General features: G+C 39.1%; 1 protein-coding gene across 4 annotated transcripts; it reads right to left on the minus strand.

Moving 5' to 3' along the window:
• Nucleotides 1-1,884: 1,884 nt before the first annotated feature.
• On the minus strand, nt 1,885-12,507 carry LOC118241081 (protein-arginine deiminase type-2-like). 4 transcript variants are annotated; one of them, XM_081718131.1, is made up of 17 exons: nt 12,296-12,507; nt 9,622-9,823; nt 9,140-9,209; nt 8,437-8,498; nt 7,816-7,933; nt 7,243-7,392; nt 6,813-7,003; nt 6,537-6,640; nt 5,643-5,754; nt 5,435-5,542; nt 4,967-5,118; nt 4,629-4,776; nt 4,333-4,426; nt 4,175-4,248; nt 3,799-3,933; nt 3,227-3,503; nt 1,885-2,065 (listed from the first exon to the last, which is right to left on the minus strand). In XM_081718131.1, the coding sequence occupies exons 1-16, from the start codon at nt 12,439-12,441 to the stop codon at nt 3,270-3,272; spliced, it is 2,100 nt and encodes a 699-aa protein (XP_081574257.1). In that variant the 5' UTR covers nt 12,442-12,507; the 3' UTR covers nt 1,885-2,065; nt 3,227-3,269. The 4 variants fall into 4 exon arrangements, with proteins under 4 accessions (XP_081574257.1, XP_081574258.1, XP_035380696.1 ...); XM_081718132.1 differs by lacking the exon at nt 1,885-2,065 and having other exon boundaries at nt 2,705-3,341; nt 3,485-3,503; XM_035524803.2 differs by lacking the exon at nt 1,885-2,065 and having other exon boundaries at nt 2,705-3,503.
• Between the last annotated feature and the right edge of the window lie 568 nt (nt 12,508-13,075).

A 13,075-nucleotide genomic window follows, 5' to 3' on the forward strand; every position in this document is an offset into this window, starting at 1 on the left:
CGAGCAGGGAATGGGTAAATAGGATTACAGAGCACCCCTCTCTGGGGGTGAAGTCTAGGTATAAGGAGCAGAGCCAGTCTACCCCTTTAGAGCCTTTGCTTTAGAGCATTAGCTCTCACACAGCTGTGTTTTGTATGTCCTATTTTCTTTATTAAATTACTCTTTTAATCACGTCTCACTTGCTGTTTATTCAAATTTCCACCATAGTTGTCAGGAATTCTCAACCTTGACCTTGACTATATCAACTTGACCTTGACTATATCAACTTCATTTGCCTCTTACAGGTGAAGACATTCTAAAATAGCCTTAAATGATCTGTGAAATCACAACACAGTGATAATAGTTATGCATGAAACAAATTTTAAAAAATCTTTATTTCACTGTAACACACTATTATTTCAGTATAAACTGATACTTGTGAGAGGCAAATCATGCTTATGTATCATAAACACAATCACCATCAACTATCAAACAATTATTCTTGAAATGTAAGCTTTCTAACTTTACAATTAACTGAATATAAAATAAGACCAGCACTACCAAATATGACAACATCAAGGCAGATGTTACTATAGTATTTTTCCTAAATATGATTAGTGCTGCAGCTAAGATCATATTAGTCAAAATGCATTACATTTAAATGAAAAGTTATCAGAGACAGTTTTTGCTTCCTGCATAAATTTTGCTTCTATATGTGAGATATCACCTAAATATCCTGTTTTTTGCAATGGTTAGCTATATAACGCGTGCTAAAATACAAACACATCACTGTAGCCGTTGCCATGCTGATGAAACAATTTTGCCAATACACATGGTTGAGTTCACAGCTATAGTTGACAGAGAATATGCAACTTTTGCATCACTTCCAAAACAAAAGTGATATCCACATAATAATATAATCATATAACATAACATAATATAATATAACAACATAATAATATAACATAACAATATAACCAAATAATATAACATCAACATAATAATCTAACACACACACACACACACACACACACACACACACACACACACACACACACACACTTATATATATATAGAGTTGACAGAGAATAGGCAACTTTTGTGTCACTTCCAGATCAAAAGTGTGATATCCACATAATAATATAATAATATAACATAACATAATATAATATAACATCATAATATAACATAAGAATATAACCAAATAAATTAACATCAACATAATAATGTAACATCTAACACACACACACACACACACACACACACACACACACACATATATATATATATATATATATATATATATATATATATATAGTTGACAGAGCTATACAGCTATATTTGACAGATGCATGCATATGTTCCTCCATCCCAGAGTCCAATAACCTGTCTCAGTCCTCGTCCAATGCCAGCAGCTTCACCAGTGTGGTGGAAGAGAATGAGAAGGAGCAGCAGGCCACAGAGGAGTACGACACAGGCCTGGTACCCGCCCCCCCACAGCTCCCCCAGCCTCACACCTACTCATACAGCTGCCACCTTACCTTAATTACACTTAGCAGATTAGCTCTGTTTACCACAGCTGCCTATTACCATTCCCACCCTTATGTAAGATTGTCTGAATTCTATCTAATTTAATTTTATTTCCTATTAGTGGCAGTACCAGTATAGTTCAGTGTGAAAGCTGTATAAATAATTGATGTGCTTGGCTTTAGGAGAGCCTGTCTTCCACCGGCACCCCTCATAAACGAGACTTGGTCACATATAGCAGTAAATGCATGTGCACACACGTGCACACACATTCACAACTGCACAAACACACACAACTGCACACATGTACATATATACCATTTTAATTAATGCATTTGAAACACAATTCATTAACTTTATGGCATTTTTGCTTTTGTAAAGTTCAGACTTTAAGATTTTTATGGTTTGAGTGAACACATCAAGGAGCAAATTATGCTGCATTTTGTCTGTTGGCATTTTTGCATCCCACTCAAGGTTGGATTTGTTCACTGTGCTGTCTCCTCTGAGTGCTGAAGTTTCCTTCTACAGCTTTACCTGCAAAATGTTTGAAAACTGCCTCCTGCCAGAGGGAACAGAAAGCTGTTTGAATGTAAATCCTGGAGGAGTTTGGTTACCTGTCTAATATCTGATAATAGAAACAGAAAACAGACATAAAAAGACAAATAGACTTAAAACAGTTATTTGTATGAAACAATTTAATCTAAACTGCTCTTTTGATTTCACTTTTATTTGCCTAACTGACTTTTTTTTGCATTTTTTCCATGAGTATTTAGACAATCGAGCAATCGCATTTATCTTCAATAATATTTCTCTGCTTCATATTATAATTTATAAACTAAGAAATGATACATAAATGCCCCTTTTTATTACTAAGGCCTAGTGGATCATTGGTAACCGAAGCTTTTTTTTTACAGAAAGTGCTTGGTTATTTGCATTTCAATCGTGGGTGGATTTTGAGAGAAAATGAATGAGAATCATAGGATTTTATATATTACAAGACATATTTTGCTGTATTGCAAATGGTTTTGAAGTGGGAAACTAAGAGAAAGGTGTGCCCTCCAGTGCTAGGGGCTTGTTAGTACACATTATCTTCATCCTGTGTTAAATTATTGTTTATGGTAGAACATGCAACAAATAACATTTGAGAACAAATTCATTCCAAGCAGAGAATTATTACTTAATTTGACAGTACATGCCATGACAGTACCAAAATGTTTATTGTGGTAACTGTATATAAGGAATTTTCCCTTTTGTAAGGAAAATGAGACAAGTCATGCATGATAAAGAGGAAAGAATTTGTGGAACGTTCTTTTTGATTGATTGAATTCTTCAGTGTAAACAGAAGGTTCTGTATGTTGTATCAATTGATTACAATAACAACAAACATGTTCCTGATTCTTGATTATTTAGCAATAAGGCCCTGTTGTAGCTATAAAGAAATACAGAATTTTTTATAAGAACAAAGATGTAAAAAAAAATTAAAATCTGACCATGTTTTATTGTCGAAATGAAAAAGATATGTAAAATATCTCAATGATAATCTGATGCTAAGATCTCAGTGCTTTAGTGATGGCACCTCTTATTTAACTACTCTGAACTTTGGTGGCCCTTAGCGCAATACATAAAGTTTATAGCTAACACCTAAAAGCATTAAGCATTTCAGTACTTTACTGTTATACATAAAGGCTAAATGTTTGCTGCGTAGTTTTTTTATCAGTACATTGGAGATCAGTGGGGCAGGAGATGTCCAGGCCGCTATGACCTCACTGCTCCAGATTCCACCACCGGAACTCAAAAGGTTCTCGATGCACATTGGATCCGCAGTGCACTTCACCCTGGAGTTTGTGATAGGAGGCAAAGTCATCGATGAAAGTGCAGTTAAGCCCCAGTGGTTCCAGCAATGAGCGCATCTCTGCCTCCAGCACACAGGTGCCTTGCACCTGTGGCCCAAATGGTTTGGGAATGCCCAGGTTCTTACCCAGCACAAGCATGTTGACCTGTGGGCACACAAGACAAAAGAGACATCACTATATTATGGACTAATCAAAGATGCAATAAGGACAGTTTTAAAAGTAAATATTACATATGGAATGCTACATAGTAAATGGGAGCTGAGGGCTCCCAGTGGTCTGCATACTGGGAAAATTCCTTTCTTTTTTTTTGTGTGAGGGAATCAAGTGAACTACAAAAATTCTATTTAGGGTGCCTGTAAACACAACTTTGCAATACAGACAAACCTGTTGACATTATCTGTATACAGAATTAATTGTTCACTAAAGGACCAAGCTCTACCATGTCAGGGTAATAGGCTGCAGCTCTCTTGTTTTTTTTAGGAAACACTTTAAACAGGATTGGAAGGTCAATGATGTCTTCATCATCCAGGCCAAGTTCTTTCTTCAGTACGTCCCTGTTCCAGTCAATGCAGTTCTGAATGAGAGTGAGGGACAGTGAGTAAGGGAAAGAGAGAATTTTTCCCATCAAGGAGACCACCAGTATTTTCCTGATTGGATTACTCAGTATGGATTTAACCAGGATCTACCATACAATGTTTCCCCATTGAGGTCAGTCTAGAGCCAGGTAGTGTCTGTCACGGAAGCTACTGTACTGCAGTGTATATTCTGGGAGTTTGTTCTTTCACATGGCTGCTGGTCCAAACCACATAACTCACCTGCACATAGATGTTTTCTGCTCGAAACTCCTCGTTGCTCATGAGTTCATCAACACTGATCTCTTCCTCTTTACCTGGTAAAATGCAAGATGTGTTTACCAATGATGGAGCAAGAGAAATGGCCTAAATGTTCACATAGGCAACCTGCCAGTATTCACCTTGAAAAAGTTTGGCACTCCCATGTCCTTTTACCTGCAAGCTTCTGAATAATTTATATCCTGCATCTGGACTGGCCAGCAATAATCTGAATCCCTGAGTAAAGAAAACACTGAAGAATTCAGAAATAAAAGTGGACAAACACTATCCCTTGTTAAATGAATACAACTGGAGAGGCAGCAGTCTGAAAGAACCATTAGAGGTCTAAACATAATGTATTAAAAATTTCAGTCCTGAAAGAGATCTTTCAAATAAAAGATGTTGACAACGAGCTAATATTAGAGGGCTATTTACTTACCTTCCTATCAGGAGCTGGGACAAAGGTCATGAACTCATCCACATGACCCACAACAAGCCAATCAGAGTAAAGGGCAATGGGCTCCTGAACCTTCTGAGCCCACAGGAAGTCCTGGATCACTTTAGTCATGTTTCGGCCATGTGCTGTACTGTTGATTAAACATATCAGTACTTCACTGTGATAAATCATGGGTAAATGACTGCTGTCTAGTTTCTTTAGCAGTAACAGGTAGGACTTTGGAGATCAGCTATGACCTCACAGATCCACCATCATATGCACTCCTCTAGCAGCAGACCATATAAACTCAAACAACAAAGACTGAGACTTTGAAGACTCACGTAGGGAAGGCCACACCAATGATGATGCGGCCCAGTGGGTACTTCTTCCCATTCACAGTGACAGGTGGACTGACCTCCAGATTACCAAAAGAGTCCAGGCTGCTCACCCGCTCATTCACCGGGTAACGGGTCACATAGCCAAAGTCTGGACCCTGAGACAATGTGGAAGTGTTTCTAAATATGCTGTTTCCTCCATATATGTTTTAGCAAGGAAAAACACTGAACTGGAGGTAGCAATGTGTTGACTCCTTAAAAAAATGTGAACATCATAAATACAAGAACATTGAACAGCATTGTGGTGTCAACATCCGTGCCAATTACAAGAGCATGAGGTAAAAGCTGTGAATGGTGGAAATGCACATGCTTCATGTGCTTCAAATGGATCACCAACAGTGATCCCTTGTTGTCACTTTAATGGATATCAGCAAAGCTAAATTTAACATATAAAGAGTGGACTATCATCCATACCAGCAAGACATCATAGGGGAAATCTTCAAGCTCTCTATCTCGTGGAGAGTCCAACACGACAGGGATTCTCTGGTGTGGCGAGTCGATGTAGCCAAACTCAATCTCATCCTATGGAGGAACATCAGAACTTGCATTCTTGAAGATGTAGCAGTAATCTAAAATGTGTTGAAGACAAGAATTCGTGGTCCAATGTGTTAGTGAATCAGACCTGCATCCAGCGGTCTCCTCGGTTCATGTACTCGTGGCATATCTTCAGCTTGTACCCACTGCTCTGCACCAGACTTTTTATGGCCTTCAAAAAGTCATAATTGTCTGATGTGCTGCCAGCATATGGGAGAGGAAAAAAAGGGCTTGTCCAGTCATGAATTATTGTCACCACATCTTTCCCTTGCTTTGCTGGGTGTTTTAGCTCAGCTACAGATTTGAAAGTTGTCACAGAATGCTCCCCTCTCACTGTCGGGTGGTACGGCCCGCCGCTTGCAGTGGGAGTTTCTTGTTTGTAATCACGCCTACATGCTTGTACACACCTGCACCTAGTTAGTGTTTGTTCTGTGTTTATGTATTTAAACCCCTGTCAGTGTGTGCATCACTGTCAGTCATTGCCTCTGTTACCTTTGTTTGTGCCTTTGTTCACAGTGTTAGTGTTCGCCGTTTACATTGTGTGAGTGCCACCGTTGTATGGCAAGGGAGTTTGTGTCCTGCTCCGCGCCTTGCGGCACTCAGGCCATTACAAAAGTGACAGAACTATTAGTGAAAGAAAAGAACCAAACCAGGCACAATTGTTGATATTCTGATGAAAAAAAAAAAGGCACTGGATTGCTTGAGTTGTCGTTCTGAGTCAGAGAATATCACTTGTATTTGTTCACAACACTGCCAGCAAAGAAAGTAATTAAATAAATGTTTCTTTCCCTCAGAATATTTCCAATTCAATAGTGGATCTATGCCAGGTGGCTCAGGTGGCTACCTGAGAATCAACAGAAATTCTGCTTAACATTGCTCAACAAAAGCTGTATTAGGTAAAGACTAATACATTTATTGATTGTCCACCTTATCTGTTGTCATCGTAAGGATAATAACAGTTAATGATTTGTTTAGCACTTACCTGCACACAAAGACTTCCACAGGTTTGAGGGTGTTCGGAGTCATAATCCAAGGGGCAACACGGAACATGACCTTGTCGGTGTAAATAGGTGTCTCTGGGAAACCCTGGGAAACCCGATAAAAGTTAGAGACTTAGCAATGAGGCTTAGCCTTCTCTTTACCTTTACAGTATGACAATATGTTGGTACTGAGTAACATATAACCAGAAGAACATATTTCTTATGGTAGCGAGAACATAGTAAAATAAAGTTCAAAGACGTAAAGTACTTGAGCCAACCTGGCCACTAGGCTCTAAAAGGCTGAGGTTTATGGTGATGAGACCATCAAAGTCCTTATCGGGGAAGCGAATGCCCTCCACGAAGAGCTCCTGCTGGGAGTCCCCACCCACATAGGGAACTTCTCCGGCCAGCTGCTCCTTATTCAGCACTAGAGGATAGTCCATCTGGAATAGCTTGAAGAGCAGATATTCTGAAACAAGACAGAACTTCAGACTGTAGAGTTTTTGATCAGTCAGCTTATGAATACCATGCAGTCTTCCCTTAACTTGACATTCAGCTATATCCTGCTAAAAAGATTTGAACTCTCAAGAACATGTTTGGTTATTTTCTTGGTTATTTGTGTTTGGAAAAAAATAAAATGAGACACTATCCTAAGAAACCATACAATTTCCTGAGAAACCATACAAAGGTACATTAGTTTAAACGTACTCAGAGTAGAGCCCTGTGGTTTTCCACTGGTCCTGAAGACCCTCACACTCTCAGCGTGGCTCCGAGAAATGTGGAGGCTTAGTTTATAGCCCTCTGGGAGCACAGCTGGACCTCTGGTGCGCAAAATCATCTTGGACATGTCCTTTAAATCTGCCATTACAATAGCATATCTCAATACCTGTGTTTTATTGTGCATGTCAGAAAAATTGATCTAATTAAGGGTAATAAGGAAGTTATTTAGAATCATGTTGATAAACTATTGTAATTCAAATGTGATTCCACTTTTTTCAACCTGAGTTAAACTCCATATTAGAAAATATTTTGATATTGGACTTGTGTGCATTCATAATGCTACTTGAATACAGTTTCTTTACCATTTTATTAATTTATTTCTATGACTATATTTTTAAGTATTTGCAAAACTGTTCAATCTGATAGCATGATTTGTTTATGAAAGCCATGGTTTCCACAGTATAACTATCTACAGCCGGATACTGTACTTCTGCCTTAAGTTCCTTTTTGCACAGGTCTATCCAAGTTCCACCTCTGAGACTTACGATTGGCTTTGCATACCTGAGACTCTCGTGATTTCCTCATCCTCACTGTCCAATTCTTTTCTGAAAGTGGACTCACAATCACAGTTGACCAGCAGAATGGCACCATGGCCATTTGGACCCCACTTCCAAGAAGCCTTATTAGAGAAGGAGACATGAAGTTTCTTCAAGGAGAACTCTACATGTAAAGCAGGTAATTTCAGACATCACTACCTATCCTGAAATGGAAATCATTTCCTCTTAAACTCTTCTGACTATTCCAATTTAGCAGTAGATATCCTAAAAGTACAGCATCTATGTGCATTCTTACAAGCAGACACATGTGATATAGATGTTGCAATAACTTTAAGCAGTTCCTGGAAACAGCAAATAGTGGTAAAGCTAGCTCAGACTCCATGAAGATATATGACTTTATGCATCAAAGTGTTAGCAAGTTGGCATTAGATACAAACTCAATCTGGATAAGTAATATAATTATTTTTAATTATGTTTTATTACAGTAGTCACAGTGTGGTTTTTTGGACAGATTATATTGGCAGTAGAATAACACAGCACACACCTAAGTAGTTTTATCTGTTAGGCCTGGGGCACAATCCTGTAGAATCTTTCTGAAACTTTGCAAAGGTAACTCATTACCCACCTTGTTTGGGTTGTTCCTCTCAACAATGCCATCTCGATCTGCATCAATGTCCAGAGAGATTTCTGTGAGAGAACAGAGGCAGGTTGAAGAGAACATGCCCATTCATTCCCAGTATTCTTTAATGGACATTTGTAACAGTAGCCCACTGGCAGGGAGGTGCAGTCAGTTGAAATACCTTCAATTAGGTATTACATTTTTAACTTTTATATCTGTATCATGAAATGTTTGGAAAAAAAAAACTCAAGTTAGTTTATGAAGGAAAAGACAGGTAACTGCATTTTTGGATTTTTTTTGGAATACTCTGAAGGAGAATAACATTTTGAAGAATCGCTACCTTCAGACTAAGTGACAGCTAAAATTACACAGAGCGCCAGGCTTTGCGCAACAAACTGATGGCCTGTCCACATAGGCTGCCCTGTTTTTAGGACATGTTTACTTCATTTAGAGCCATGTTTATTTCAGGGATAACTTTCAAGTATATCTTCAAAGATAATAAACTTGCCATTTCAATTTACAAGTATTTACCATTTACCACAAAGATGGCTGCTTACTGCTTTGATCAACTATGAACCATGAACAAGGGAAATTGTGTGTGTGTGTGTGTGTGTGTGTGTGTGTGTGTGTGTGTGTGTGTGTGTGTGTGTGTGTGTGTGTGTGTGTGTGTGTGTGTGTGTGTGTGTGTGTTTATTTTTCAGAGGCATACCAACAGCTGTAAGATGCAATACTGCATTCCCAAGGAGTTCTGACTTGTTCCCATAGAACCTCACAGATAACTGCAGTACACATAGACAATACATTAAACATTACAGTGGGACTGCGCTGATCTGTGCAAAAACACATTTGTTAGGTAAAATGTCTGGTGCAAGCTGATAGCATAGACACACCCTTTAAGATTGACAGTTACAGTTCACTATATGAAAACGATTATGCCTACTCAAACAACACTTAACTGTGTAGTCTTATACTTCAATTCTATGATATGTTCAACAGTTTAACATATGATCCTAGAAACCCAAATGGTTGAAATGCAGTCATGTAATCACAGAAGGAAAGATGAAAGAAAGGACAGCATTTGTGTTCCATGGTGTCAATGTTTGATGGCCTGGGAATGCCCAGTTCAGGACATACCTAACACAGGCTGTGTTAACAGAGCAAGAGGTAGCCGTGTGTGGCAGACCAGGTTACCTTGCTGTCATTCACCAGCTCACTTGCAAGTTTCATGGAGATGAACACTACGGTGTTTTTAGTGAGAAGCTGCGGGGAGAGAAAGGAACCTCCGGCCGGGGTGGCCATGGCGACCGAGGCAGCCGAGGCACCTGCTTCCACCCGAAACTGCACAGTGGGGTTGCATTTTATAGAGAAGAACTTGCACTGTGAAGGGGCACATCTGCACACCACACACAGACACACACATCTGCATCACTTTCTACATAAAGAAGTGACAGGTGGCACTGAAGGCTCTAGCTCGGAAATGATGATTGTTATTTGAGCAGGAACTCAAGGTTAGGATTTAGCAAAACAATATACAACACAGTGCATTACAACACAGTGCACAAAGGAAACTGCAATCATGTGGGTGACACCATGGTGAGTCTGAAGACCAGAAAAAGGAACCAAAAGGAATTAACGTTTTATTAGGCAAGCGGTTTTTTTTCCAGCTTTTTTTGTGACACCACACCACTGTACCCTCCAGACCAATCAGTTACCACCACACAGGCAGACCCACCAGACATTGCCTCAGTTCCATACCCATTGGCCTCCATGGTTCCCGTAGTTCAAGACACTTGCAGCAGTATAGCCCCCTCTTATACTAGATAGATAGTAGATATAGGACACATATACTCTGTGCTTTCCTCAACAAAGTGGAACTCTCTTGATTCACTACCCTGGTGTCAGTGTCTCTTGACTTCCCCGGATTGATCCGGCTACAGAGGACGGAGGGCAGAGGGTAACCTAGAGGAGATCAAACCTGAAGTACTGGTCACTTTGGACCATTTTCTAACAACTACCCAGTTTTGTGTCCTGCTGTGCATCTAGTTTTTTTCCTCCTCCTGTGTCTATACCAGCTCATGTCCCAAGTCTTTGTATTGATCACTATATATGTACCTACACTTGTTACTGTCACTCGCTCCATCCCTGTGTCAGACTTTGGGTTCATCCCTGTGCCTGTTATTGTGTAATTTCCTGTCCCCAGTGATGTCATTATCCCTGTTTCCATGTTATCCAGTCTTTTGCACAACCCATTGTCCAGTCTCCTGTACAGTAGTTTGTCCAGTATCCTATCTAGCTCCTTGTTCAATCTGTCATCTGGTCCCCTGTTTAGCCCATTCCCCAATGTCCAGTTCAGTTTCGTTTTGAGGTGCCAATGGCCCTAAGCACCATTTGGTTTTGGTTTTGAAAGCCCCTTTCCATGTTTTCCATTATCATAAGCTTCTCTGTGTTTTTGCTTGCTGTACTTTAGTCTTGGATACCCTCAGTTTATTAGCCTGTCATTTTGTTCTCTATTCTTCCTTCTGGTTTAGTCAGTTGGTGTCTTATGTAAACGTTAATAATATTTACATATTACTTCAAACTTTGTTCCAGTAAACGGATGGAGATGCAGTTTTTCATGATAGCAGCTCTTCAAGGTTTGAAGTTAGATGCAGATTAGACACTGCACCCATACACAAGACACAAAACATAATAAATAGATGCATTTTTACTAATTTATTGAGCTGAAGCAAAATTATATCAGGCAAGGATATATTTCAGTTGAAAATAATGACAGGTTTACAAACCTCTTTTTTGAGCATTTAGGGTTTTTGTTTTTTTGTTTTTTGTTTTTTTGTTAGGTAATAAAAATAGAAACATATTTCCTGCATTTATTAAGGAATCAATATATCACTCATCTAGACTGATAGATTTATTGCAATGTGGCCGACAGTATGCAAGAGATGCTGAACCAGTGTTTAGACAACAAAATCTTGTTGTGTACTGGCAAAGACATCAATGACACTTTGTTTCTCTGTATTATAAACGGAGGCCCAGAGTCTGTAGTCCACAGCAGACTGGAATGCCGGCAGAATACAAAAAGTTCTTTCATTCCCAGCAGAAACAGCAGGAGAGATTTTTCTGCTTATCAAAATTTAACTTAAGATGATAAGATAGAAACAAACCAATAATAGAAAAGTAAATTCAATTAATTTAAAGAATAGGCGACAGTTCACATACTAGAAATAAGGTCAATGTTCAAGCGTGAAATAATTCTTGAACATCAATTTTCTGAAACTGACACGTAAACGTTCGAATCTCTTCGTCTGTCAACTGAATGACCACAGTGAAAGTGAATTAAACATAAATACTACCTGTTTAATTGCACTCTCAGTTCGGTTCCGATCACATATATCGTCCTTGTAGTTTCTCCACTCTCAATTCGAAGTGTGCGAGGCGGAATCATGGTATTATTATTATTTTTTTTTTGCTTGGCAGTACAGCTAAATACAGCGACTTCCAAATGACTAACTTCTATTTCTGTGCTTAAGATCACGTTATCAGTAGGAGTTCCGATTGGTAGGGCGAGTATGCTGTCAATCTCACAATCTCCGCTAGACGGTGCTAGTTATGGAACGTTTCACTGCTTCCAAAACAAAAACCGTATAACATTCTTATTCTTGTAATATTCCGTTTTTATGCTGAAAAGCCATTAATTATATTCTTCCTCAAATGAACAAAATGGTTGTTAAATGCTTCCCCTGCTTTATATATGTATTTTTGTCTTCTGCCACAGCCCCGGGCCTCTTTTCAAGACTTACTTGCTTTTACATTTTACAAACTGTTCTGGCTTGTTAGAAGCGATAATAAGGAGGTGGATCACACCTACCTGTTCAGGTTAATTTTCACTTCCGTACCGACAACATAAACAATACTCAAAACATTGTTGACTTCAAGACGATATGTTCGCTGATACATATTGTGCGGAAAAGTCCTGCGCTGTGAACCAGCAGTTAGAGTTTTCTGCTGCTCCATAGTGTTCTTTTGTATGCAATATACGATCTCAGGTATCTTGCTCGGTAATTTGAGTCTGGTCGAACCTAGGCGTGTCACCTCTTGTGGTGTACATACAGATAAGTCTACTAAGGGTGGGAAGTTTGGCTCAGCCTTTATATTAGGGCTTTAGACATGTTATATACGAATATGGCTATTTGTTTAGGCTTGTAAGCGACTAAAGTTTATTAGCTGTACTGCTTGGTACTGTAGTATGACGTTATTTTACTGCCAATAGTCGAGAGCTCTTTTTCTGTAATGTTGTATGTTGTGTGATGGAAAATATTATTTGATCATGTATTATCGTGTGATTCATATGTAATGATTCATATATAATAATGTTAATCCTTTTATTATATAATCCTATATGAATAGTTTAGTTTGCACACTCTGTCTCTGTATATTGTGTGAACAAAACGACTGTTGAAATGTTGCTTCGTGACCTGCAGGTGTCGTAAAGAGGGATTAGGCTTTTCTTGGTGTCACTCCTTTGAAGTGTTCTGGTACTGCAGGAATGTTCATCGCGATAACGAGCAGGGAATGGGTAAATAGGATTACAGAGCACCCCTCTCTGGGGGTGAAGTCTAGGTATAAGGAGCAGAGCCAGTCTACCCCT

Source organism: Electrophorus electricus, chromosome 7 (genome assembly GCF_041902795.1).
Source record: "Electrophorus electricus isolate QZ-2024a chromosome 7, ASM4190279v1, whole genome shotgun sequence".
Classification (NCBI taxonomy): domain Eukaryota; kingdom Metazoa; phylum Chordata; class Actinopteri; order Gymnotiformes; family Gymnotidae; genus Electrophorus; species Electrophorus electricus.

Coding starts and splice junctions, on each gene's coding strand:
- LOC118241081 (XM_081718131.1), bottom strand. CDS start 12,441: ATGGAGCAGCAGAAAACTCTAACTGCTGGTTCACAGCGCAGGACTTTT. Junction 7,393..7,815: donor GGAAATCACGAGAGTCTCAG/GTATGCAAAGCC, acceptor TTGTAATGGCAG/ATTTAAAGGACATGTCCAAG. Junction 3,934..4,174: donor CAGAAAACATCTATGTGCAG/GTGAGTTATGTG, acceptor ACTCTCATTCAG/AACTGCATTGACTGGAACAG.